This window comes from Brienomyrus brachyistius, chromosome 5 (genome assembly GCF_023856365.1).
Source record: "Brienomyrus brachyistius isolate T26 chromosome 5, BBRACH_0.4, whole genome shotgun sequence".
NCBI lineage: Eukaryota > Metazoa > Chordata > Actinopteri > Osteoglossiformes > Mormyridae > Brienomyrus > Brienomyrus brachyistius.
Genome location: NC_064537.1, coordinates 36,560,276 through 36,587,683, shown reverse-complemented (window position 1 = coordinate 36,587,683; position 27,408 = coordinate 36,560,276). Strand labels below are relative to the sequence as shown.

The 27,408-nt window shown below is 43.3% G+C and overlaps 1 protein-coding gene across 1 annotated transcript; it reads right to left on the bottom strand.

Annotated features, from left to right (window-relative positions):
- Positions 1–781: 781 nt before the first annotated feature.
- pth3r (parathyroid hormone 3 receptor) lies at positions 782–22,548 on the bottom strand. The gene is made up of 13 exons (XM_049014240.1): positions 22,369–22,548; positions 16,548–16,653; positions 15,726–15,836; positions 14,989–15,113; positions 9,129–9,223; positions 8,764–8,917; positions 8,391–8,544; positions 7,270–7,330; positions 6,878–6,944; positions 3,298–3,392; positions 3,044–3,185; positions 2,418–2,459; positions 782–2,104 (listed from the first exon to the last, which is right to left on the bottom strand). The coding sequence occupies exons 1-13, from the start codon at positions 22,492–22,494 to the stop codon at positions 1,757–1,759; spliced, it is 1,626 nt and encodes a 541-aa protein (XP_048870197.1). The 5' UTR covers positions 22,495–22,548; the 3' UTR covers positions 782–1,756.
- Between the last annotated feature and the right edge of the window lie 4,860 nt (positions 22,549–27,408).

Below are 27,408 nucleotides of genomic sequence, written 5' to 3'. Positions count from 1 at the left end.
TGGCTGTGAGACATGTCCAGTTACCTGAAACAAAGGCTGGACTTCTTCGGTACTGTGTCTCTTTGAAGAATCCTTGCGTACTGCTGGTGTGACTTTGTGTAGAACGAGCAGCTGCTCAGGGAGTCCTGAATGAGGCACATTACTCGCATTGTGAGTAACATCAGTTACGGTACTACAGCTTTGTGGTGTGATTTCCCAAGGGTGATACAACTCACAGGATCCTCATTGCTGGACCAGGCCAAGGGGATGCCCACGTAACACCTGGCTGAAGCAGATAGACAGTCGTTTCTGGAGGATGGGACTTGACCACACGTCAGTTTGGGAGTTTGCCAACCAAGATCCCGAGGTGCTTTATCATGTGTTTGGTACAGCACGGTGCGGCACCCGTGCATACTCCACAACCTGACCTGACCTGGGCACCACTACCTTGAGCACTAGGTTCACTGATGACACACATGAAATGGTGTAATGGTACCCAGCATTTATCTTTTTTTACCTTGCAGGGAAACTGAGCACATTGTTTTTAGATCTTCACATGAAGGAAAGAAGTACATCAGAGTGCTCATCAGAGTTTTTTTTATACTTAATAGCATGTTCCTCATATTTAGATGTCTTTATGGAAATTCTGAAACTGAAATATATAATATTTGTGTTCTGGTTGAATTTGTACGGTAACAAGAGCATGACAGCTCATTCTTAAAAAAGAAAAAAAAAACACTAACTCCAGAAAGAAGGAAGCTCAGCAACAACACATTTTTCTCAGATCATATTCAGATACATAGGACTACATGGTAAATATGTGAAAATGATGGTTAACTCACTACATGGTGATATGAAGCATGAACATAGGCAATTTTGAAAATCAGGCACATTTGACAAATCTTATTCCAACACATGACCTCACGTTTCATAATTGACGCAAAAAACAAAACTGAGTGCTTTATCTAGCATAACATGAGTGAATACAAGCAAAAGTACATAAGACAGTGAATCTGATGTTAGCCATAGTTATAAAGCTTCAATGCTGTACATGCCATGTCAAAAGAGGAAGTTGGACTGAAATGCTGAGTTGGCAAAATTCATATAATTAACATTTTAAAAGGCTGTAGTTCCAAAACTGTTAGAGGTACAAACTACAAAATCTCCATAAGGTATAGGAGCATCCTGGATTTTTTTTCAGGGGAATCAGAGAGCATGTCCTGGGACCCTCTGGGTGATTTGATATGGAATGACCCTATGTATTACTTAATAACCTCAAGGCCATTTACTACAGTGAATGATATACGTAAAATGACAAATGCATTAAAAGCAGGTGTGTCTAGACTTTGGAACGGTACTGTATATCTGAAAATAACTGTGCTGTTTTACACACAGAGGACATTTTGCTTCATATTTTTCTTACTGTGAAGACCATCCACCAACGGACACGTAGAATGTCTACAAACATCAACATTAATTGCCATCTTATAGGTATGACACTTGTTTGTCTAATTCTTGCTAAAGGAACAGCCCATATGCTTATTATATACTCTGTGCTATTTTAGGATCTGTGATATGTTCCTTGGAAGGTACAGATCACTTGACATCAGCGTGACCTTCTTTTGAATTGAAGCAGTCTTGAGTGTCACACTGAGATGGTTCCACTTCTGGATTTTAATTTTCAGATAACGAGGTAATAAGTGGAAGCAGAAACCATCTAGGACCAATCAAAATTTTGCCTGGGAAAGTACTTATTGTGTTATGTGGATCCGGAAGATCACAGGGTGGTCTCATGCTCCTTAATGGACAAACAGTGATCCCTTGTCTCAGGTTCACCTTTTGTTCCATCCGTGACTTTAAACTGATCCTGCTGCATGGTTGAGGGCAAGAAGGCCTCTGTGGTAGCATGTGGACTAGTGGTCGTGGGCAGAGGGGGTGGGCGTTGTCTTGCCCCACAGAGGGGAAGGCCTTTGGTGCCAACAGCACTGAGGCTGACGCTGTTGGTCGCGTGGGAGGTCATGCCACCATAGTAACAGCTTCCACCGCTGCTGGTTACACGGGCCTTCTGCTTGAGGTCCAGAGCTATGCTCCTACGCAGCCAGGCCTTCTTCACCTCTGCCTGCACCTGCAAATGCGGCAGCACAGCATGTGTACATGAGTGTTCTATCAGGACCCTCATCTTTCAGATGGAGATGTTCAACTTATAATGGGTTTCAATGGAGCGACAATATAATTTGATTTACAAGTATAGATTAGCAATACAGGGCACCCTGAAACCACTCTAAGGGGGTCTATAAAATCTGTAGGATTTTCAGGTAATACTACAATATTATGCAATTACCTTAGGTAAGCAAGTATGACTGTATGCATGTCTAAACATGCACCTGTATAGACGTGAGAAAACTCAATGGAGGAACATGGAACGTGGAGTTGCTCACCTCGCCATTGCAGAAGCAGTAGATTAATGCTACAAAGAACCCCTGAAAATAACAAGTACATCAATAAAAACATCACTTATAAATTTCACATTTTAATGGTACAAAATGTGTTTAATTCAATTTTATATAGCTTCTGAAGACTCTTCCAGGAATACAACTTTATTACCATTCCATGCTCCCTGAATGTTCTTAATGTTGCATTCTGTTTGCTGTTTGAATAGTTGTCTTATTAGGTTTTTTTGGGAAGATGTTGCTCAAATTCTTGCTCAAATACTGCTTACACTTGTACTTGGTCATTTTCTGGAAGATCAGCCTAGACTGCAATCATGCAGAGAATCAACAACAGTGGCACTTACTGACGTCCCACTGGAGGGAAACATGGATAGTGAATAAACCCAGAAGAAGAGAGGCAGTGCAAACAAAACTCTATAGTTTCAGAGGGGAAAAGAAAACTTCCAGTGACTTCAAGGTCAAAGAGCTGCTCAAGGCCCCGTGGGTATGCTAACATTAAATAGAATGGAAAGTAGTGTGTTCAGTGCTACCTTCTGTCACTATCCAAGCAGGCCTGATTTTAGTTTAGCCTGGACACAGCACAATTACCATTGGGGGGGAAGGGGGTGTCTTACCTGAGAGGAGTTGAAGAGCATCTCATAATGCATCTGCACCTGCCACAGCACCCCAGTCACCTCCGTGTAGGGCAGAGCCATGAACGCCATGTAGTGCACTCCGAACAACGGCATCAGCACCAGTGTAGACTTTAGAAGCTTCCTGCAGGAATGACAGCATGGATATTTCTGGGGTCCCACTCCAGTGCATCTTATAGTGCAGTTATACTGTGTGTCTGGTACAGAAGGTCCCTTCCTAGGGTAGAGCTACTGACCTGTACTGCTGCCGTGGATCTACTTTCCCTGTGTTTGTCCCCCACAGCTTTGAAACCAGCACCCTTACGATGTTAAGGAACAAGAAGAAATTCACCTATCAATGGCAGGGAAAAGCAGAATAAACAATCTTAATGTCAGGATTGATCTGTGCCTGTCTGTCATTTATCTTGTCTGGCCAGCAGGTGTCATTGGTCATCCTGTTCTGTTCCCTGTGTTTCCTTAGGCTTTCCCACGGTTATAGTCCTCACAGATTTTCTTGTTCCAATGGCAGCCACAAGGCTGAATGGGCTGAGCCTGTGGCTGCGAACAACGCATTTCATACCGTCATGAGTTTGACACCTTGGACATTTTGAGTATGTGTGTCCCGGAACTCTGTTTTCATAAACCCCACATTAAATCATGTTCCTTGTGTTTGTGTACACCACTTGGTTCTACCATTTCCATTAGTGATTTTGTTCCCAGTTTGCTTTACCTGTGCCCATTTTGTATTTATGTTCTGTTTTCCTTGTTTTGTCTGTATTCTTCTGGTGTTTGAGTCTATAGTGCTTAACAATTGCTAATGGCCCACACCTGTCTCTTGTGTCCATCTTATTGTCTGTGTGTGAGAGAGTATGTGTGTGTGTCTGCGTATATTATGTATAGAATCTTCCCATGCCCTGTTCCTCTGTCAGTGTTCCTTGTACAGTGAGTATAGAAAAGAATCCATCCATCCATCCATTGTCCAAACCGCTTATCCTACTTGGTCGCAGGGGGTCCGGAGCCTATCCCAGAAGCAATGGGCACGAGGCAGGGAACAACCCCGGATGGGGTGCCAGCCCATCGCAGGGCACACTCACACACCATTCACTCACACATGTACACCTACGGGCAATGCAGCAACTCCAATTAGCCTCAGCATGTTTTTGGACTGTGGGGGGAAACCGGAGTACCCGGAGGAAACCCCACGACGACATGGGGAGAACATGCAAACTCCACACACATGTGACCCAGGCGGAGACTCGAACCCGGGTCCCAGAGGTGTGAGGCAACAGTGCTAACCACTGCACCACCATGCCGCCCCCATAGAAAAGAATCACATTTTGTCACATTACAGCCCAAAATAAAAACATTTGATCAGCTTTATTTCTTCAATGCAACTAACAATATCTAGTGAAAAAACAGCAACAGCTCTGAAAAATAATTACAAATATAAAACAAGAATAACTGTGATTGATAAATGATCACCTTCCCCCGCATCAATGCTTTATGGAACCCCTGTTTGCTTTAATTACAGTCTGTTTTGATACTTTGCTACCAATTTACAATCTTAAAGTCATTCCACTGACTAGGTCATGCAAGGACATTCAAGAATGAGATGGTATTTTGCCCTATACATTTTTCCTTATAACCTGATACTGTAAGTACTATAGTCTTTGCTACAGAGAAACATCTACACAACAGGATGCTACCACCACCATGCTTTACCAAGGCATGGTGCTCTTTGGATGGTGAACTACATCAGGTTTCCACCAGATGTAGCACTTGGCATCGAGGCCAAAGAGTTTGATTTGATTTGATCTGACCGTAGCACCTTTTTCCACTTGGCTTCAGAATCTTCAAGGCGTGTCTTGGTACAGCTTAAACGAGACTTAATGTGGTCTTTTTAGAAGAGTGTCTTTTTCATTGCAACCCTCCCATAGAAGCCAGATTTGTGGAGCACTTGTGATCTTGTTGTCACTTGAACACAATGACCACACTGCCATAATGTTATGAAACTCTAAAGGCCTCTTGCCAACCTCTTTGACTGCCTTCCAGTTTGGAAAGACAGTCTGATCTGGACAGGGTCTGGGTAGTACCAAATACCTTCTACTTCTTAGTTATGGACTTCGCCATGTTCCTATGAATAGATAAGGTCTTTGAAACCTTTTTGTACCCATCTCCCGACTTGTCCACAGCTTTCTCCCAGACAGCTATTGAAAATGCCTTGTCACCCACTGTAACTTGTTTGCTTTCAGTTGCACTACCAAACACTGCAATGCCCCCAGCATAGCTGCTCTTTTTTAACCACTCAGAATCATTACCGCTGATTCCAGGTGGGAGCAAATTACCTTGGTGTCTGATCCAGAAGGTGTCTGTACACTTGATTGAGTTGTGCTGTTCTTGGGGGACGTGATCCTTTATCAATCTCAGTTATTCTCGGTTTTTATTTTCCATTGCTTTTCAGGACTGTTGTAATTTTTTTCTTTCACTTGAATATTATCAGTTGCATTGAATAAATGAAACTGGACACATTCAGTTCTGTTACGCTTTCATCTCATGCTGTAAAGTGAAAATGCGATTTTTGAGGGGGGTGGTCCTTGTCTATAGCTACTCTCTGTGTTTGCCTGAGTTCTTTGTTGGATGCCCCTGCTGTAAATCCTGGTCCAGGTCTGTTAGATTGCTCTGTTTCCTTCTTTTCAGTCTCAGTCCTAGTTAGGTTCAGTGTTGTTTACCAGCCTGTGTTTAGACCCCATGTAGACTCTTTCATTTTGAATGTTTGGTGTCCCCTTTGTCCTGAGAGCTGTATTGTGGAATATCAATTGTGACTCGTAACACTTAAAAGGTATTGTTCTCAACTCTGAGGAGTACAAGAAGGAATCGCATAACTGATGAACATAATGATGTGAGAAAAAAAGTAGAAAGTTACAATTCCTGAACCCTGTACTGTCCATAATAACCTGGCTTAACCAAGGTTATGAGTTAACCAGTAGGTGATGGACTTAACCAAAAAATGGATTACCAATGTTCATTTTTTTAATCAGTACTATAAATACAGTGTTTTTACAGATCTCATTACACTTAATCTGTATCTCTATGTGTTAGACATAAGAGATAAAAATATATTTTTCAGTATACACAAATAATGAGCAATTTATTCATATTAAATATGAAAATAGTGAATGCATCTTCTAACCACTTATTCCATACAGGGTCATGGGGAGGTATAAGGCAGGGGGAACTCTGTGTAGGATGTCAGTCCTTCACAAGGCACACAATCTCACACTAATTTAGAAACATTTTCATGTTTTAGGAGTACAGGAGAGAACCAGAGAACCTAAATTATCCCCATATAAGACAGGAAGTGCACACAAAATCCCCACACCCAGAGCAAAAATGGGATTCCAAACAGCAGCCCTGCAGGTGGCTAGTCACCATCCCACCTTATGGGAGCAGCAATCAGTGTGCTTACCATATCCATTTTATCACCACACATATATTCCTAAAACATACAAGTTGATAGTTGAAGAGAAAAAGACATCTTTTGTGTTCATCTTTGCATTATAAAAGAGAGAAAGTGAAACTGCCCAGTTTCATTAGCTTTAAAATATTTTAACAGAATAATGTGACTCAGTGGATAATGTGGAACCCAGAGAGACAAACCATTATGAACAGCTAGAGTGCACAAACCAGACAGACTTTCATTCATTCATCCATTCATTCATTCATTCATCCATTCATTCATCCATCCATTCATCCATTCATTCATTGAATTAATCCCTGAAGGGAAATTACAGGAGACTGAAAAAGTTGAAGATGAAAAGACAGAGATGGTTCTCTTACAACAATGGCAGCCAGTATAGGGACTTGATAAATCCACTTCAGGTTCCCAGCACTGATGTCCCAGCATCTGGAGGAAATAATGGTTCTGTGTAATCCACTCATCTTCTGTTTAACTGGTGCAGTAACTGCAAACCTATTCCAGGAAGTTTATGCAATAAGGCAGAGGACACCTTGGATGGGATGTGAGTCAATGAAAGGGCACAAGCTATTTCGACTAACTGTAGGAACTTGTGTTCCCAGAGGAAACCCATAAAAATATTGAGAAAACATGCAAACTCCACCCAGGACTCAAAGACAGCCTTGGAGTGGAGGCTACAACGATTCTTTGAAAGGGTTGAACAGTGTAGGAAAGGCTGAGAGCGATTACTGCGGAACAGCCTGATATTACTCACTGTGTATCAGCCAGAGACGCTCGAACGCTAACCCAAATGGACACAAACACTGCAGGGACACCTGAAACACACAGGTACATAGAAGTTCACACTATTCTTGATTTCTACTGCAACATTTCTGCAGTGCAACTAAACCTTCAACATTGATGGCAACAAGCTCAGCAAAATGAGACACTGTCACGTGGGAACAAGGTCTTGTTTCTCAGAAGAGCCGAATTAACCTCAGATAACACGACATTGGGAGCACTGGAGTGTCCATTCACAAAAAGGCAGTTGATGGAGTTTCACAATCTGTCCTATTATTTAGACCTTTTACACTCACACAGGGAGAAAGGAGCTTTTCCATAGTTATGAAAAATAGAAAAGCCCATAACAGGCACTACATTTGGCACAAAAGCAGGGGCTCTTAAATGCATGGGCTTACCTAGGGGTCCTCACTACAAAGGGGCCTCAATGGGCCTCCCCATGGTTGCTACCCTAGTGGATAATTTTAACGATTACCACCCCTGTGTAATAATAATGCACCCCTGTGTAATGTTTAAGAAGTCAAACGTGAACACACAGTCCCATCTTCTCTTTTCTTACTTTATTCTTTCTCTCTCTCGACCCCACCTCTTACAACCTCATTTCCAGAGTTCCATCATCTATCTTAACCTCGACCATGGGGACATCTAGAGGACACTCAATATATAACACCCTGGACAGAAAGTAATGGTGACTCTGCACAAAGTTAAAGCAGAACTGATGCAGCAGCTGAGAATTAAGCTCAAGGAAGTCACACTTTACAATGCCCTTCAAATGGGGCAATGCTACATGCAGTTGGCTTAGCTTGTGCACTCAGTGAACTGCCTGAATTTTCAGATACACAATATTATGTTGTGTAATTGTATTACAGATATTATGGATCTCATACCAGAAAATCACATTTTGGACCAGTGAGAGCAATTGAATGGGTGGCTTGCTTTCACTTCATTACATAAGATGTAGTGCCTTGTGTGTAGGTTTTAACTGCATTATGTCTTTGACATTATCACCCTCCTTATATTTCCTGTTCCTCTACCATTAGGCTTTGGTTTGTGTTATGTGTCAGAAAGGGGAGCGATGCAGGGTCTTTTACATACCCCACCCAATGATGGTCAGTGCCCACAAGTAGTTCTTGTCTGGCAAAAAGGCCATGAATATGAGGCTGTGCAGATAAAGGCCCTCCACCAAAATCCAGTAGTGATTAGTAGCTAGAAAGTAGAGGAAAAAAATCACAGCTATCTTGCAGCCCACCTGCAGGAATAAGAGAAATAATGATGCTTAGACATGGAGCCCACTAATGGGAATCATTCCACTAAAGACGTAGCAAAGGAAAAGATAAAACTTGCAAGAGAACAAGACTAAATGTACACTAAACGACACCCTACACTTCAGGAACCAACAAGGCGTTACAGAAACAGACAAGGGTGTGGAATAGTATTGCACACAAAAAGGCAGATGTGAATGACCGACCATGTGTGGTCTTTGTCCTATGCTTTCGTCTTGAGCCTCGCTTTCATCTAACGCAGTGTACAGCACTGCATCCTTCACAAAGATGCTGATGGCACGGCAGACAAAGGAGATGAAGAGGTGGATGTGGATGTAGTTACGAGTACAGTGGAGCCTTCTGCAAAAAGAGACAACATGCAGTATTCCTCTTCTGCTGCAAGTCTGCTCTGAAAAACACTGGAATGCTCTGCTTATGCCTCAGTGCTTTCAGAAAGTACACATCATTCATTATTATGCATTAGATGGGTTGCTAGGTTTTTCATGCAAAGGCTTCCCAGTCATTCAATAAACTTCAGAAGTAAATGCAGGAAAGCTCCTGAGCATCTTACTTGAAGAAGCGGAGAATGGAGATGGCAACCAGCAAGGACACCAGTGAGACGGAGTAACCAATAGTATACATCAGATGTAGGCGCTCAAACACCTCCTGAAGAGAGAAGTTAGCAGTCAGACACACAGGAAGTGAAACTGTGTATTCATGGTGTTCCTCAGCAATTACTCTTCTGCCAAAGGTAATACAGTAGTTCTACATATGTCCATGTGTATGAAGGGTTGAGCTTTTTCTGGTGGAATCATGCAACGCTTTCTGGATGTTAAATTTGAGAGCATAAATACACTTACATACATGACAGAAGTTCCGGCATACCTATATCAGGGAAAGTGTAACTGCTAGAAAAACACTATCTGATTAATTTGATTAATTTGCAGCAGGGGTGGAGTAAAGTACATTTGAGTATCGTATTTGAGTATAATTTTTTTTTTTGGAAACTTGTGAATTTTACTCCACTACATTTCTAAGACAAATATTGTACTTTGACTAGATTTCTATGAAAGATCTTGACACTCATTTCTTTGAAGCAAATGTGCCCAACCTTATTTACAATGAGAGCTACTTCTGTATACTCTAACAAGCTACCAGATCACAACGGTATACAAATAGTTGGCTATCAAAAATCCCAAATTCATGTTACTGACTAAAGTGCTTTCAGAAATATATGTTTTAATCTTATCAGTTAAACGTTAGTACTATTAGTAACGACACGCGAAGGCAGTGGAATCACACAGGACATTTTCCCAATAAGACAAAAGGGGGAGATGAAGCAGTAATGAGGGTCATCCAGCTGTTTCACATTCCAGGCAATGCCGTGTAATGAAAGTGAAATTTAGCCTATAACATTATGACAGGCAGACATGGTGGGCATGACATGACAATATCCCCAAAGCAGGCCCTCCGGAAATGAAGGATAAGCCAGGGAGGGGACCAGGGCCAAGCAACAGGGTGGGCAGGCGAGACCAGGAAACCAGACAGGACGGGGCACTACTGGACAGGACATGGTACAATAGGGGAGCAGTACAGGACAGGATAAGACAAACCTGGGCAAGACAAAACACCAGACGGGTACAATTCCAGGACACTAAGCAAGACATAGGACACAACTAGGGGCATGGAACAGGTCTGGGCAAGACTAGGTAGCACGCAGAGGACGACCAACACAATATCTGCCAGAGTGGATAGGTCAAGCGACAAAGACAGGGACAAAAACATAGGAAAGGACCACAGGGGAAACGAGTGAAGATAAGATAAATATGGGATAGGGCAAACAGATCAGAACTGAGGTGTGGAGAGGTATAAAGGCAGGCATCCTGGGAGTCTTCTTGACTCTGGAGAGCAGGGTGCTGACCTAGAAATGTGGATCCTCCTGGGCTTTGGAGGACCAGTTGGATCGGATGGCACTGTGGTGTCAGCAGGACTGGAGGGTGCCAAGTGCCCGCCAAGGCCAGAGGGTGCCGAGGGGCTGGGGGGGCCTGAGAGTGCTGAGGGACCAGCACGACATGAGGGTGATGAATGGACTGCCGGATTGGAGCAGGAGGATGAGGGACTTGGGTCTGGGCGGCAGGCCTGACACGCATGTCTCCATCTCCCTCTCTTTGACATAGAAATCCAGCCTGCCCCTCTTCTGAGTCCCAGCCTGTACCACCAAACGCACATAGGCTTATGACCAGGTTGGTGTGACCATTGAAAAGAAGTGGGGATCCAAAGGGTCCCACTCTACGTCCTCTTGAGCGGCATCCTCCCAGTCTATCCCCTCCTCCCTGGCAGTGGCTGGGATGTAGGGAATTGGCTGGATGGTGACCGGGGAGTTAGGCGTCAGTGATTGGCACGGGATGAGGCGGACACCTGGATGATGGCAGGAGATACAGCTGGATCCACTTTGTGGGACCTGACAGTACCCCTCCCCCGATGGCCACCTCCCAGATGCCTCTGGGGCCGATGAGGGTGACCGACAGGGAGCTAGGAGATGAGGCGGGAGCAAATGTGATGGCTGGCTACTGTGAAGAAGGAGCCAGTGAGATGGCAAGAGATGAGGCTAGAGCCAACAAGATGGCTGGAGGTGAGCTGGACGAAGCTGGGACACCTTGAGGTGAGGCGGGCGAAGTCAGGACAACTTGAAGCGAGCGGGGCGAAGCAGGGACACCTTGAGTTGTCCAAGACAAATGGCGAAGCCAAGACACCTGAAGACGAGCCGGGTGTGGCTAGATCACCTGGAGCATGAGCAGCCTTCTCTAGGTCTGGGCAAGGATCAGAGACCAGAGTTTGAAGGCATGGGTAGAGTGACGGAGACCTTACCTAGACTGGAAGCCTGGAACTAGGCAAAATGGCCCCTTCTGGACCGGATGTGGTAGTGGCTTCTCCAGGGCCGGGTGTGGCAGAGGCCTCTCCTGAACTGAGCATGGCAGAGGTGAAGATGGGCTTTGGAGACCCAGCAGAGGCCATGACAGGCTCCAAAGACACAGTGGAAGACTGCTGCTGTGGTCACTGGGGTCGGGCTCTATAAGTATGAGAAGAGTGGGTACGGCCTCTTTTGAGCCATACTTGCGAAACACTATGGCGGTTTCACTTGTGTCGGGCACAGGAGGCATTGGGTCAGATGAGGAAGTAGTCATAAGAACTACTAACCTCCTCCACCTCCTCTTTCTGTGGCTGGAGCCAGAGTGCAGAGCAGTGGAGAGCTGTAAGGAGCTAGCAGGTGGATCAGCGGCTGTTCACAGGGAGCTAGCAGGCAAATCAGCAGCTGGTTGCGAGAAGCCAGCAGGTGGATTGGCAGCTGGCTGTGGGGAGCCAGTGGGTGGATCAGCAGCTGGTTGAAGTAAGCCAGTGGGCAGATCGGTGTTTATCCAAGTGGCCTCCTGCTCGACAATTCCCCTCACATCAACCAGTAGGCGCCAGATCTTTAAACCCCCTTGGGAATCCATGCCAGGGGTGATTTTAGGAAGCACCTTATCTGCCATCTTGAAGAGAGCCAGGGCCTTGGGGATCCTTGAGGCTACAGGATTAGCCCTCAACTGCAGGGTGAGGTCCAAGAGGGCAAAGAAGTCCTCTGCCTGAAGAGGAGGCAGTTCCTGTGGGACTGGTGACCCCATCGACCACTGAAGCCGAGGCACTTAGGATATGTAATTTACTGGATACATGGAGGTATGTAAACCAGAATAAGAGTGCAGACTGCTGGTGTTGTTGGGCAGATCCATCATTCTGTCATGTAGGAGGGGTGAAGGACATGGGACCGACCATAAAGGCAAAAAAAAGCGGTTTATTGGAAGTGAATAAACAATGACTAGAAACAAACCAGGATTACTAGGGATGCAGTCGGAGAGAGGCAGGGTACAGGTAGCTCGAAGGAACAATGACAGATCTGGGATACACAGGATTAGGAAGCATTTATATACTGGACTAACAGAGGAGCAAACAGGAGGCAGCTGGGAGAGATTAACATGAGGGCAGGAACAATAGGTAAGACAAACGAGCATCAGGTGTGGTTAGTTTGGGCCACGCCTGGGAGAAGACAGAAGGGTCAAGCAGATATAGAGAACAGGACATGACAATGACATGTTTGTCCTTTTGATGCTAATCTGTCTTTTATAAAGGGAGCATGGATGTCAGCTGAACAAATGTAATGAACTGACTACAACTGCCTGCAAGAGAAAATCTGAGGCTATAACATTTTCCTCAAATGTCAAACAGATGAAGCTTGAAGAAACAATGCAAGTCTCTCAGAATTGTGTTAACAATGCAATACTCCACTTTATAGCTCAAGGTCTCCAACCCTACTGTGTTGTTGAACAGCTATCATTCCAAAGCCTTATCCAAGATCTACAGCCAGATTGCACTGTCATATCTAGGGCTGTACAATATCACACTGAGATACCCCATAAACCATTGTTAAATCAAACTTTTTTGTTACCTAGCAATAAATTGTGACTAATAAATTGGTGGTGGTGCTGCAAGTTGTGTTAACAGACACAAAACAGTGCCTACAAATGCAGAAATTCTGTTGGTCTTGAATGCAGGCAGTTGAAGAGTGCTCAATAATGCCTTGGCACGTGTGACGAACGACAAAGACTCAATAATGTGAAATCCATGAGAAAACAGTCAGAGCCACAACTGATAATGGTTCAAACTTCATAACCGCATTCTGTGAGTTTGGAGAAGATGAAAACGACGTTCCTGCTGGAGGAAGAAGAAACTAATGTTGACAGGCCTGATAATGAGATGATGGAAGTGGAGTTCATCCATCCATTTTCCAAACCACTTATCCTATTGGGTCGCGGGGGGTCCAGAGCCTATCCCGGAAGCAATGAGCACGAGGCAGGGAATAACCCAGGATGGGGAGCCAGCCCATCGCAGGGCACACTCACACACCATTCACTCACACATGCAGGCAATTTAGCAACTCCAATTAGCCTCAGCATGTTTTTGGACTGTGGGGGGAAACCGGAGTATCCGGAGGAAACCCCACGACGACACGGGGAGAACATGCAAACTCCGCACACAAGTGACCCAGGCAGAGACTCGAACCCGGGTCCCAGAGGTGTGAGGCAACAGTGCTAACCACTGCACCACCATGCCGCCTGGAAGTGGAGTTCATCTATGTTGAAAACATTATGGCAGAAGATGATGACCTTCAGTACTAACTGCTGAAGCATCATCGGGGAACTTGCTATTTGCTAAATTTGGTTTCTACCATGGATGCCCATAACGCAAATGGGCTAGAGACCTATAATGCAACAAGATGGAGCTCTTTTTATTTAGCTGTGGAGCATATTGTGAGAATCCTCAAAAGACAAGCAGAGTGTGTTGTGAGAATTGTTTGTGCTGCACTCAGTGTTCTCATATAGGTACTGAATGTTTGTTTGGGTGTGTGTTCTGCTACTGTTTCATTATCTATACCAGTGTTTCTCAACCTGGTCCTCAGGGACCCCCAGACCACATTTTTCTCCTTCCCAGCTCTCAGTAGGAAAGGAGTCAACCCATGTGCAATTACATTTTCACATAAACCGAAACAAAAATAATCTCCTGGAGCACTGGTAAATCCATTTAAGGAAATTGGAAAAATATGGCACAGCCTTGACTCTGCCTACAGAAGGCCGTCCACCACAACTGAGTGACAAGGTAAGGAGGACATTAGTCAGGGAAGCAATGCAGATGTCAACAGCAACTCTGAAGGAGCTGGAGGTATTAAGTATTTACATCTTAATACTACTACTACTACTCTAATGCTACATTTAACATAAATGAATAGATATTACAAAGCATTTTACAGAACCAATGGGGATCCACTTCAACCATCATCACTGTGTAGCACCCAACTGGATGATATAACGGCAGCCATTCTGCTCACTACACAGTTGCTAAAGTGGTGAACTAGCAGTAGGTATTTAACTATTTAGATATAGGGGATGATTAGTAGGCCATATTTGAAAAGGCCACAGTGGGCAGTTTTCACCAGGATATCAGGGTACCACCCCTACTCTTTTTAAAGATGCGCAGGGATCTTTTATAACCTGAGAGAGTCTGGATCTCTGTTTTACATTCCATCTGAAGGGCAACACCAGTTTTATAGCATAATGTCCCCATCACTGCTTTGGGATCAACACAGACCACAGGATGTACTCCTCTGTTGTCCACACCACCACCTTTTCCAGCAGCAACCCAGCTCTCCTAGTTGGTCTCCCATCAGAGTACTGGCCAGGCCCAAGTATGCTTAACTTCAGATAGATTACCTAGTCTGAACTGCAGATGATATAGCTGCTAATAGCACTACAAAATGTGGAAAAGTTACATATTTCTGCAAGCCACTATACCTTGAATATGTTGATAAACAGACAAACTTTTACTGTGCAAATTGGTCTGACCTTCTCTTGACTCCTGTGGCTGGACATCAGGTAGGTGGTACACTCAGTATAGTTGGCCCAGGTTCTATTGAGGCTAGGCACCTGCTCCCATTTTCCAGAAAGATCACAAAGACGGTAGGCTTGACCTGTCAGAGAGAAATAAGCCAAATCAGTTCCATTTATTTCTATAAAGCACACTTCCCAACCTAGCTAGCCCCAGATTGACACATAACACACTTTTTGAACAGAAAAACCAAGAAGAAAGAAGAGGAGAAGAACAAGAGGCCCATAAGGTTAGATGGGTATGATTTCTTTGATTCAAGATGGGCTATACAGAATGCAGATTGCATTGCATTGTAACCAGGAAGTAGAAAGCTTGACCACAGAGCTTTAGAGCACCAGTGTGGCTCACATGAAGAATGTCTTTGATTTAGCTGATTCCCTGTGTAGCTCAAGCCAAGTGCATGCAAAGAAAATATCCTTATTATTTAGCAGTTGCTCTTATACAAAATGACATACATTTTTGAGACGGTGTTCCTGTAGCCACTGTGGTTAAGGGCCTTGTTCAAGAGTGAAATCACTCTGCTACCCCTGGGATTGGAACCAGCAACCGTCTACCTGGACATAGCCTCTGAACCTACTGAGTGACATGTTACCCCCTCTGGACAGTATTCACACATACAGCACATCTCAGCTCATTGGTTGACTCGTGGCCCGTTTTGGGGTTGGTATCAGGCAGGACGAGGCTACCAGCTCACCTCTGTGGTTAAAGTCATAGATGTAGCCAGGACAAAACACCGAAACCAGTTGGCCAGGCGTCCCCTTCGGCCAGCAGATGATGCCATCCCACTCCGGCACGCAATCTGTCTCTGCAAGTAAACAAGCTGTGTTCCAATCACGAGGCCCCTATCTTTCCAACCTAGAGGATTCACCCTCAGTAGACTTACTGTAACCTAGATTTTTCCAAAGCTCTCTGTCACAGTACATATCAGGATTCATAAAATGGAGAAACGTGCTCCTTAAATGAACATGGCTGTAGCTACAAGCCTTACAGCATCCTGCTAGGAGATGGCCAACTCAGGTGGAGCATAAGATACCATCTAAAGGTGCCGTGAATAGGTCACCCCCATTCCCCTTATCGTGGATCATCAGCACAGCACTATAAATGTAATTTAACTGAGGAGTCCACTGGTCCTCTAACATCCGTTTTGTATCTGATGGTCGCCGTGGTTACTGCATATTCAGAATGCATTTCTGACGTCGATCTATTCAAATCCAAGATCCAAGGATCTTGCAGTTGATATAACATGATTGCAAAATGCAGTCATGAACAATTACAAGCTGTGAGTCTTTGTCAGTGTAGACGGCTTCTCCAAATAGCAGTGAGTGACACTTCATGTTAATACAACATATTTGGAAGCAAACACAAAAAAATAGCCCAACCAAAAATTGCACTTCACATTTTCATTCATACCTTTGCAGTCCACTCAGAACTCTGAAGTGTAAAAAAGCATTTGCCTGATGAACAGCCTTGCATACAGAAACATGGCTTGTATTTGATATGAAAGACAGCCTCCCACCTTGAACTGCATTCATCTGGGAGCGAATGGCCCTCTCGCATGCAGCCTTGGCTCCAATGAGGAGGTAGATCTGCTCATCCCTCGTGATGACATCATCTGAATCCACCTGAGGTGAATGCTTCTTTTTAATCAAAAGGAAATGAAACAGGTTGTTTCTCTCTTTGTTTTTAATAAAATATATTATTGACTTACAAATCAATTGAATGAATGGGAAATATTGACTTCTTATTGACTTTGCATAACAAATGATCATATAGCCATCTGCTGAAGTACGTGCCATCAGAGGTTTGGGTATTAAAATGATGGATCCAGGTGGATTTTATGCCATAAAACAGTACTGTCCCTTCATCAACACAAACTATGAAAGCCATATAGAAAGGAGCAGCAAAGATTACATCTTTCAATGGCCTTCATGTTGGTATAAACCATATTATTATGATATTATGTTTGCCAAAGTGTGTCAGCCATTTCAAAACCTCTCCTAAAGTCACTCCAGTATTTGAAGTAAACATTAAATATACCCATGACTCTAGCATACCATTTTTTGGCAAATCCATACCTCATCATTATTTTTTAACTAATTAAGTTATTTAGTGAGCTGGTGTTGAATGTAATGAATACATGGAATGGCTGGGGTGCTCCAAAGGAGAGGTTTGGGAACTGAAGGGGTGATATAATCATCAAGGAAGACATCAGTAAAATTTTTGACAACAGGTTTATTGTATTACTGTCCAGTTTGATGTATTATAACATATTTTGTTTTCCGAGCAGTTATACCCTTAGTACCATAATAGATAGCTTTAGAAGTTCCCTATCATTGCTCTATATATAACATGTTGTACATAACATATTTCATGTCATTTTTCATAATTAATGAAAGAGAAATTATTTGATTTGATTTTTTGTATGGGGTGGAGGTAATTCCTTAACATTAGAATAGTGCTCTTTGAGCATGAATATAGCATTTTCCCCAAGAATAGGCCCAGGTTTTAAATATAGACAGATCCCAGCAGAGCGCATCTCTGCCTCCTTATGTCCAAATTGCACCTAGATGGAGCGCAGCTCCGCCTCCATATGTTCAAATTGCACCTAGCTGGAGCGCAGCTCCGCCTCCTTATGTCCAAATTGCACCTAGATGGAGCGCAGCTCCGCCTCCATATGTTCAAATTGCACCTAGCTGGAGCGCAGCTCCGCCTCCTTATGTCCAAATTGCACCTAGATGGAGCGCAGCTCCGCCTCCATATGTTCAAATTGCACCTAGCTGGCGCTCAGCTCCGCCTCCATATGTTCAAATTGCACCTAGCTGGAGCGCAGCTCCGCCTCCTTATATCCAAATTGCACCTAGCTGGAGCTCACCTCCGCCTCCTTATGTCCAAATTAGACCTAGCTGGAGCGCAGCTCCGCCTCCTTATGTCCAAATTGCACCTAGCTGGAGCACAGCTCCGCCTCCTTCAGCATTAACCTTTTTTATTATCCCAAAATTTAGTAAAAGATTCAAAGTGAACGATTTAATAAAAGTCAGATTTGCGCTAAAATTCATGTTTTTCCATCAGCTTTAATGTTAATTTTTAATAGTATGAAAGTAGTATGAATATGTGACGACATTCATCTCTCAAGTGCACAAAACAATCCTACATGATGTCTTGATTTCTGCCCCCTGTTTTTGTATTTTGCCTTATTTTGCTTACCGTACTGCTGCCAAAACTTCACTTACAAGCTAGACTGTATGGCCTGTATAAGAATTTATAAAGCGCAATCTATGAATAACTTGATATGTCACGGATTTTCACAAGGACAATACGAATGCAAGCAAGAACATTACTTGTAGTAAAAAGCCATCTTGATGCAACTGTCAGGTTCATTCATGTAAAATGTAAAACACCCATATCAAATAAAAATAACTTTTAAATTAGTTTATTCTTTATTGTTTTAAAGTAGTAATACAACATGCTTGCAAGTGAACATAGTGCATCATTAAGATCATGATCATATGATAACTAATAAACTAATGTATGGAGTGGCTTATTCAGCCCCCCGCCACCCCCACTTTGTACCTGACATATTCAGTGACTTGCCAAGTCACTCTACACAATGTACTGTACAGGAACACTTTTCCACTATTTTACCCATTATTCACAGGACAGATTGATTGCTTTGGCCTGTCTTACAGCTCCCCCCCAAATGTATCTGAGTCAGTGCCAAACTTAAATTACCAGGCATGTGAATTCTTAATCCCTTGCCCCGAAGTGTCGTGAAATAGTTGTACGTGAGCGTGGAATTTGTCAAACACTTTCAATCCCCTTGCTTGGGAAGGGGTGGGGAAGTGAGAGGTGGGGGGGGGGGCATACTTGCCGGCCTCCCAAGTAGGACGCGGAGCACATAGGCCTCTTTGTGGCCCGAAACATTTCACAGCTGTGGTCCATGCACAGCTCTCAAACCGAGATGGACAGAGAGAGGGGAGCATGGCAGAATGAGGGTAGGTGCAGGGGATGGAGCAGCCTCAGACTGGCCACCAGAAGTAGCAGAAGATCTCCTGGTGGCCTGGCCTGCCATTCAGGGCAGACCTTTACATAATCAGATGGTGAAACAGAGTAGGTGCTTTAGTATGAAACGTGTACGCAATATGGCTCCAGCCCATGCCTCTCACGTCATAGCGTGATCTGCATGTCGTGACCACAGCACCATGAGTGGACATGCTCCACCTGAGCTGGCCATCTCCTAGCAGGATGCTGTAAGGCTTGTGGCTACAGCCATGTTTATTTAAGGAGCACGTTTCTCCATTTTATGAATACTGAGATGTACTGTGACAGAGAGCTGTTACATCAATGAAAATGAACGAAAACTCTTTGTACCCGGATGACTGGTCTGTTATCAAGTTGAGTGGCCATGTAATAAGTCCTGTTATTGACTCAGTGACGCACCTGTCAAGCAAACAATGTTGCCTTTCATTGATTAACAACACATGGCCTGCTGACTTGGTGCAAAAATGTTTTGCCATTTATATTAATGGCTGAATTTATGTATCAGTTTATAAAAACCTTAAATTGATCTCAGCCCTGTAACATTGTTTTTTGGTGCAGGGACAGGCAAAAAAAGGCAGAAATGAAGGGAAAGTAAAGAAATAAAGAGGGGATGGAGAAACAGCTCCTCTACACTAATACCAGTGCTTTCAGCGGAAAGATAGTAGGGAATTTCAAACAGCACTCAGAGGCAATGTGTATTATGCTGTCATTGATATAACAGAGTAAGGTGCATCTCCACACTATGTCAGCCATACTGCGGCTGTCTGCGGTGCCCTTTTTACCCCGGTAAATATAGTAACAATTATATTCAGTTCAATTTAGTACATAAATAATATTAATAATAATAATGACTTTTTGGTTTCAGCAGCTGGCAGGTCAATAAATGTACGGTTTATAAATGTTGATGTGATGTGAGAGAGCTGTCATGTGCTGCTGGCCCACACCCATGACACCTGTGCCGTGAAACAGGGCTGAGCACCTGGCTTTTGGGCCCTTCAAGCCTTCATGTACACGCAAGAACAGCATGCACCTCCAGCACCTCGAGCTTAAAAACAAAAATCACACTCTTATAAAATTCACCCCACATGTTTAATTTTGTCCGGGTCATTTTATTGCCAGATTTATTGCAGCTAATACTACAGTAATATTGCTGGTAGGGGCAGATTAGCTGTTGGTGATTTAGCATTTTTCCCGAGGCAGGAGACCCTGATGTTGCCAGGGCCCTAAGGTGCAGCCTAGCATAGCCTAAGCACTAATCCAGCCCTGCCCTCTGGCAGTTATTGGTTTGTGTATCACTGTTATTAAGCATCCAATCACCATCGGTAACATTCTATAAAAACCACAATATCAGTTTGCTGAGTGGGAGGAGTAAGTCAGGAGTCAGTAGGCTAATTGACTGCAAGGATCCAAAGTCAGCATTAAAAGGAGCTGATCTGTGCAGCCAAAGGAAAGTACTGGACCATGACCCTGAGGGAAAGGTCAGCTTCAATGTTTTCATACGTTGTCCTCCATGTGATTTACTGGCAGGAAATTGCTCCCAGTCTTCTGCCCTAAACAAAGGGGCTCATATTGATTTTAGACAGGAATTCCCATCATTCTCAGCATAATCAATTTCTGTTAAGTGCTTAGGTTTTCATGTGTAAAGGGAATTGGTTTGGCAACCAGTCCCTCTTCATACATAGATATTTCAAGGCGGGAAATGCTATAAGATTTAATATTATAACTGGGAATGAATAAGAATCGTGTCTGTGACATTATATAGATAAACTTGTTAATTTGTCAATACAACAGATGAAGATTATTCCATTGGAGTTACAGTGTACATCAACTGTTCTGAGAACCCTGTGCAGGATTACTGTATTACAGCTACCCAGTGACCAGGGGGCAGGGATACCCTGGCACTTTATAGGGACCCCAAAATCTAAGACCAACCTCCACCTCCCCTGGCAAAATCTACCTGCCCCTCTGACCCCGAGGTGACAATTTATGAAGGGGGCCAGAATATCCAGCGACACCCCTGCCAGTGACAAAGAACAGTTCATTTATTTGAAATGTCAGACCCACCAGTAATACAGAGGCATAAAAGTTTATTTTTTTTCCCCATCTTGAACCATGAACCATACTTTTTCCCCATCTTGAATAAATCATCAAATGAAATCCTCTTACATTTTTCATACTAGCTGTAATACCTTTCATTAGGTGTTAATAATGTATCATTGTAAGAACAATTATTAGTCCACTAAAATGGATTATTGTGATTCTGCACACATTTTAATATCATCATCGAGTCCCATCATGAAAATTTTGGTTGAAGCTGATTATTACAAAACTACATCTAAGGTAACCATTCTCCGTCAGGTGTGATGCATAATTAAGCTGACAGGTCTTTATTTATATATCATGAGACATGTTGCAAACCACTTCTTCTTAGATTTATAATTTTTAAATCATAATACCCCCAGCAGACATTTCTTCCTTGGATAGATCCCAAAGAACCTAAATTCAACTAAGTAATAGAACATCTGCAAATATTTTTAAAAGGTTATTTCACAGTGAGACTAAACCTCTGGTTCTGTCCCGGGTCATAGTCACCAAAAATGAAGCTTTGAACTCTGACCTCTATGCTTGAAATGTAAAAGGACACTTTATTATTAAAAAAAATCATATTGCTATGAAAGTATTTCTTCAATAACAAAATGTGACAGGGCAGAGCATCTGGGTTTTGTTGCGTAACAGAATGCAAAGAAATACTACCATGCTCTGGCAGTAATTATTTGTGTTTCATTAGTTTTCTAATATTCATAACCGTATGAGTGAGGAAACAGAGCAGACACTGAAATGCTCAAATGTTCTAGCACAACCCTGTTTGTTGGCAGACCAGTTATATGCAAAAGGTGGGATATTTACCCTGAAAAGAAATTTGTAGTTTTAACCATTGACAAACATCCAGAGCTGTATTTATATCACAATGTAATACTTACATCTCTAGCCAATACACCTTTAAGTCATAAATAAAGTCAAGTACTAGCTAGTGAAAGAAGACAGTATGTAGGAATCCTGAATGACACAAACCTGTGAGTTCTAACAGTGATCTGATGCTGTGTTAGGGTGGTGTAGGACTATAGATTAACTGCTCTGAAAGCTGATAGGCTAGGGGATACTAAGCATTTGTTCCTATAGGAATTGACATTAAAATCAGGATAGATCATCTGGTTTAACAGAGCTCAGAACTTTTTATGTCACCTCCACCCCATATACTGAGTCGGGCATGCGAACAGACATCCATGCGGAGGACTTACCAATGCACCAACTTTCCTCATGACAAGAAGAAGAAGAAAGGCAACTCTTCTCAGAAGGGACATGCTTTGATCTTCTCCCATTCCCTGTCTGCGAAACCCCTGAGACGCACAAAGCCGTGACTTCATGGTGCTGAATTATTATCCCACTTCCAGAAACTCCAGCCGCTGTCCTTGGTTGAATGAACCATTACTCCTGCAGTATGAGTCAATAGCACAAACGAGTAAAAGACCAGCTTGAGAAACCCCATGTTAAAAGCCCGCTTAGTTGGAAATATTCCCTCATTCTATCACGTGGGTGAAAAAAAACACTTGCCCAGCATCAGAGACTGCTGTCATCCTAGCTCTGGACAGTGTATTCCCCCAAACATGCAGCTAGCAGTTCATTCGGAGAGGCAGCTGATCCTCCTCACTGTCCTTCTGCTTCTGGTCAGTCTCTCCAATAGTACATCCAGCTATGCCTGCTTAAACCCTCTCAGCGGGGAGTGTCCTCACATCTGCATTTTCTCCTGGGAAGGCACGCTTTGGCTCTCTGTCCTGTGTCTCTGGGAACTGCAGAGAACTGAGGAGTGTGGAGTTCAGCCTCGTCCCTGATCCAAAGTGAGGGTGGCTTCCCGTCAGTGTTGTTATGGCTTCAGGGGTTCAACTCAATTGTTATTGGATTTAATGATGCATTTCACAGTAAAATGTATTCCTTTTCTGGAACTGTATTTTTCCTTTACACCAGGTTTTTGCTTTTGATGTCCTCTTTGTTTTCATGCAGTATGCATTTATTTGTGACTTTGGACAGTGATCCCTGAGTTGTGGTCAGATGTAGTACACTGATCTACTGAATATCCATAATGACATAATTGTGATACTGTGGCCTCATCCTTCCAGCACTCCAGCTCTGTGTATGTGGTGTCTGTATTTTCTCCTTGTGCTGGGAGGGTTTTCCCTTGCAGCATCTCTAAATTGCCCATTGTGTACAATACCAGTCCAATGTTTGGACACACCTACCCACAGAAAAGTTTATTTGTACAATTCTGTACATTTTTGAATAATTAACTATAAAATAACATATATGGAATTATGTACTGACCAAAAAATTATTAAACATAAAAAATGTATTTGTTGGAAATTGGCAGCTCTGTGAGTTGGGACTCAGAAGGTTGCTGGTTCAAATCCCAAGGTCGGCAGAATGGTCCCACCATTGGGCCCTTGAGCAAGGCCCTTAATCCCAATTACTCCAGAGACTGGCTGGCCCTACTTTCTCCTACATGCTAGTTCCATGAGGTGGCCTCCTGGGCTGCTTTTCCAGCTGTCCTGAAGGAGGTCCCACATACATGCTGAGCTCTCATTGGCTGCTTTTCCTTCACTCTCTGGTAAAACTCCTCCTGAACTATTTCTATGGTGATTAGGTCAGATGGCGTGATGATGCAACACTTTCACCCTCCTTTATAGGACAAACATTTGCCAAACATTTGCCTGGTACTTTATGTCTGTCCCCTGCAACAGACTTTGTGTCCTAAACCTCTTGGGTTAGTCTCATGGTGACCCTGTACAGGATAACTGCAGATGGGCTGTTTCGTCCAGTATGGGAACATGATAATATAATTTATTTAGTATCAGTTTAAGAAAATTTTTATAATTTTGGAGTGTAATGAACCATGTCTGTTCTTTAACAAGCAGCTGTAAGGTAAATGCAATGCAAATTAAAAGGAAATGTATACCATAATATAACTGGCCTATGTACTGGTGTCCTGGTTTTTATTAGGGTGCCCAATCAAGGACTGGGGATCTCATCCAGGATGAAGCCATGCCTTCAACTCTGTGCTGCCTCGCATAGTCTTGTGGTCCCTAATCACCCAAACCAGGCTAAGAGCCAGAAAAATGGATGAATGGATGCTCAGTGCACAAAAAACTGCACAGCTGCACTGCAAAAAAACATTGATTATCTGCATTCAAAATCAAACTGTGGTAAAGCTGTCTGAATATACTGTCACACTTAACCAGCAGTGTGAACTTTCCCCAGACTGCAAAAGAACCCATTTTGTTTGCTGGGGTGTATGCACAAGTCTGTATGATGAGTCAGCAGATGCGCAGAAACTTGCCATGTCGCAAATGAAATGTCTGTCCCACCAAACACAAGTTACAATGGACAAGGAGGCTCATGGCTGTATCTGAGCTTCCATTACTGTGTAAGACAACTGCTATAAATCTCACAGAGATTTTCACATTTTGGAATCTACCATAAAATGCACATATAGAAATCCTATTTATTCGGAAATCAGTCCAATGAATTGAAAAATCAGTAGTGAGGGTCAGTTCTCCAGTGGACTGTGACAGTAGTGGAACTTCTGTCTATCTGAATCCCATTGCTCATTCTGCTGAATGCCTAGAGAAGTCTTTGTGACTATTATACATTTCCTGAAAACATCATCTTTTATTTTTTCTTCTGATTCCAATTAACTGAGGTTCAACTACAACAAATACAGATTACAGATGTATTTAATTTTTTTATTACGTGACGTATCCTACCATGGTTTTATCCACATTTTCAACAGTGTGCTGGAGTACAAATTTAAATTGTTCTCTTTTGGTTTCTTGGCAGTTTTTCGCTTACCTTTGTCTCTTCCTCAACAACTGATTTTTGTCAGAATCCAATGTTTCTGGCTGAAAATGTAATTAAAATCTAAATTTAGATTAACGCCCATATCCACAAACCTGTTCCACTATCTAGCTTTGTATGACTGAATCTAAATTTTTAGTTTCTTTGAAGTAAACCTGGAACATACATTGCTTCAGCTTGTGTATAATTAGCATTTTTATGAGTAATGTTCACAAGTTACTTTTATTTACTTTCCTATTTACTTTCTGTGACCTAAGTTCAACAAAACAAATATGAAAAGGTCAGAATGCGAAAAATGCTGCTTACTGACTTTTACTGGAAAAGACTGGACACTATGAGAGATGGAGAACTTTACCCAAAACAGATGACTTGTCTGATTAAAACTAATGCAAAATCCATAGAACAGAGTTTTTCTATTCTGTCCTAGAGTGCCCGAATACAACACAATTTGCAGAGTTCCCTGCTCAAACATATGTTAATTAGCAAAGTAGCAGGTTTAGAAGGTGTGTCTCAGGGAAATCTGCCAAATACGTTTCAGACTGGTGCTTCAGGTCTGAACTTGGGGAAGCTTGAGAATTCAGTACTTAAACAATGATCTGACACTGATATGTTAAACCTTCCTCCATTTGCATAACTGTGCTTCATTTAACCATAGTTTGTTCATAACAAACACCATGTTCGAAAATTTGGGTGTTCACAAGTCCACCTGGCACCAGAGCACCCTAGGCCCAAGTTTAATGATCGATTTTGTAGTCGTATCGTTGGACCTGCATCCACATGTTTTGGGCACTCAGGTGAAGATTGGAGCTAAGCATCAGCTGATCAACAACTGGTGGAGAGTTAAATCAGATGGCGGGCGAGAATACCCGATAGCCCTGATAGACCCAAAAGCATAGTGAGGGTGAGCTGGGAGTGTCTGACAGATGTCCCTGTACACGAGATCTTCAGCGCACACCTCCAGCAGGATTTCTCTTGCATCCCAAGGTAGACTAGGGACTTTGAGACTGAATGGGCCATATAACGGGACTCCATTGCCGAGGCAGCTGAGCGGAGCTGTGACCGTAAGGTTTATTTGTGCCTGTCACGGTGGCAATCCCCAAACCCAGTGGTGGACACCAGTGGCAAAGGGAGCTGTCAGGTTGAAGGAGGCGTTATGAGATTGGTAAGCTTTTTACGACTCTTGAAGTAGCTGATAGATACTGGCAGCTCAAGCACAAAGTGGCTTTAGCAGTTGCTGAAGAAAAAACTCACGTGTGGGAAGGGTTTGTTCAGGGCACGGAAAATGACTTTTCAGCGTTGAAAAAATTCTAGCAAACTATCAAGCAACTCAGGGCTTTACCCATGTTGTTTACAGCTCGGATGGGGCTCTGTTTCATCAAATGTTGATATAGTCAGGTGGTCGAATGAGTACTTTGAGGATTTCCTGAATCCCACTGATACTCTGTACTTGGAGGAAGTACAGCTGGATGTAGTAGGGCTCCAGGGCTGAATGAGATTTAGTTCTTGAAAGTCTTGATGTTGTTGGGTTGTCTTAGCTGATACATCTCTTCAACATTGCATGGAGGGAGGACAGTGCCTTTGGATTCGCGGACTGGGGTAGTGGTTCCAATATTTAAGAAAGGGGACTGAATGATGTGTTCCAGCTTTAAGGGATCACACACCTCAGCCTCCTGGGAATGTCTATGCTGGGGCATATCCGTTGGTTAAACCTCAGAGGAGGAACAATGCAGATTCTGTCTTCCTCGTGGAATGCTGCACCAGCTCTTCACCTTCATAAGGATACTGGCAGGTTCATGGGAGTTTTGTAGCATGTTTTGTAGGCTTGGAAATGCATATGACCATGTCCCTCGGGAGCCGTGTATGTGTGTGTGTGTGTGTGTGTGTGTGGGGGGGGGGGGGGGGGGGGCTGTATAAGAGTTTGGTTTGCACTGTCATTACTGAGTTAGACTTGTTCCCTGTGGGTGTTCAATTGCTGGTTGATATACTATATGTTTCTACCCTTACCTAGGGCTATAAGCTTTGGATAGTGACTGAAAGAATGACGTCGTGGATACAAGTAGCAAAAATTTGTTTTCTTCTCAGGAAGCTACTTCCTACTGAAGTAGATCTGGCATCTATCTAGGATGCCTTCTGGACTCCTCCCTTGCGAAGTGCTTTGGGTATGTCCAATTGGGAGGAGGTCTCAGGGCAGAGCTAGGACATGCTGAACAGTTTATATCGCTCAGCTGGCCTGGGAATGCCTTGGTATGACCCTGAAGGAGCTGGAGGAGGTGTCTGGGGAGAGGGAGGTCTGGGCATCCCTGCTTAGACTGCTGCACACAACCTCCAGTTAGCTGGTGAAAAACTACCCAACAAGATCAATAGATTAAATTCATAAGATCAATCATCTTCTGCAGTCAGCCTTCCTTTTGTTGCCATTAAGCAACTTTTGT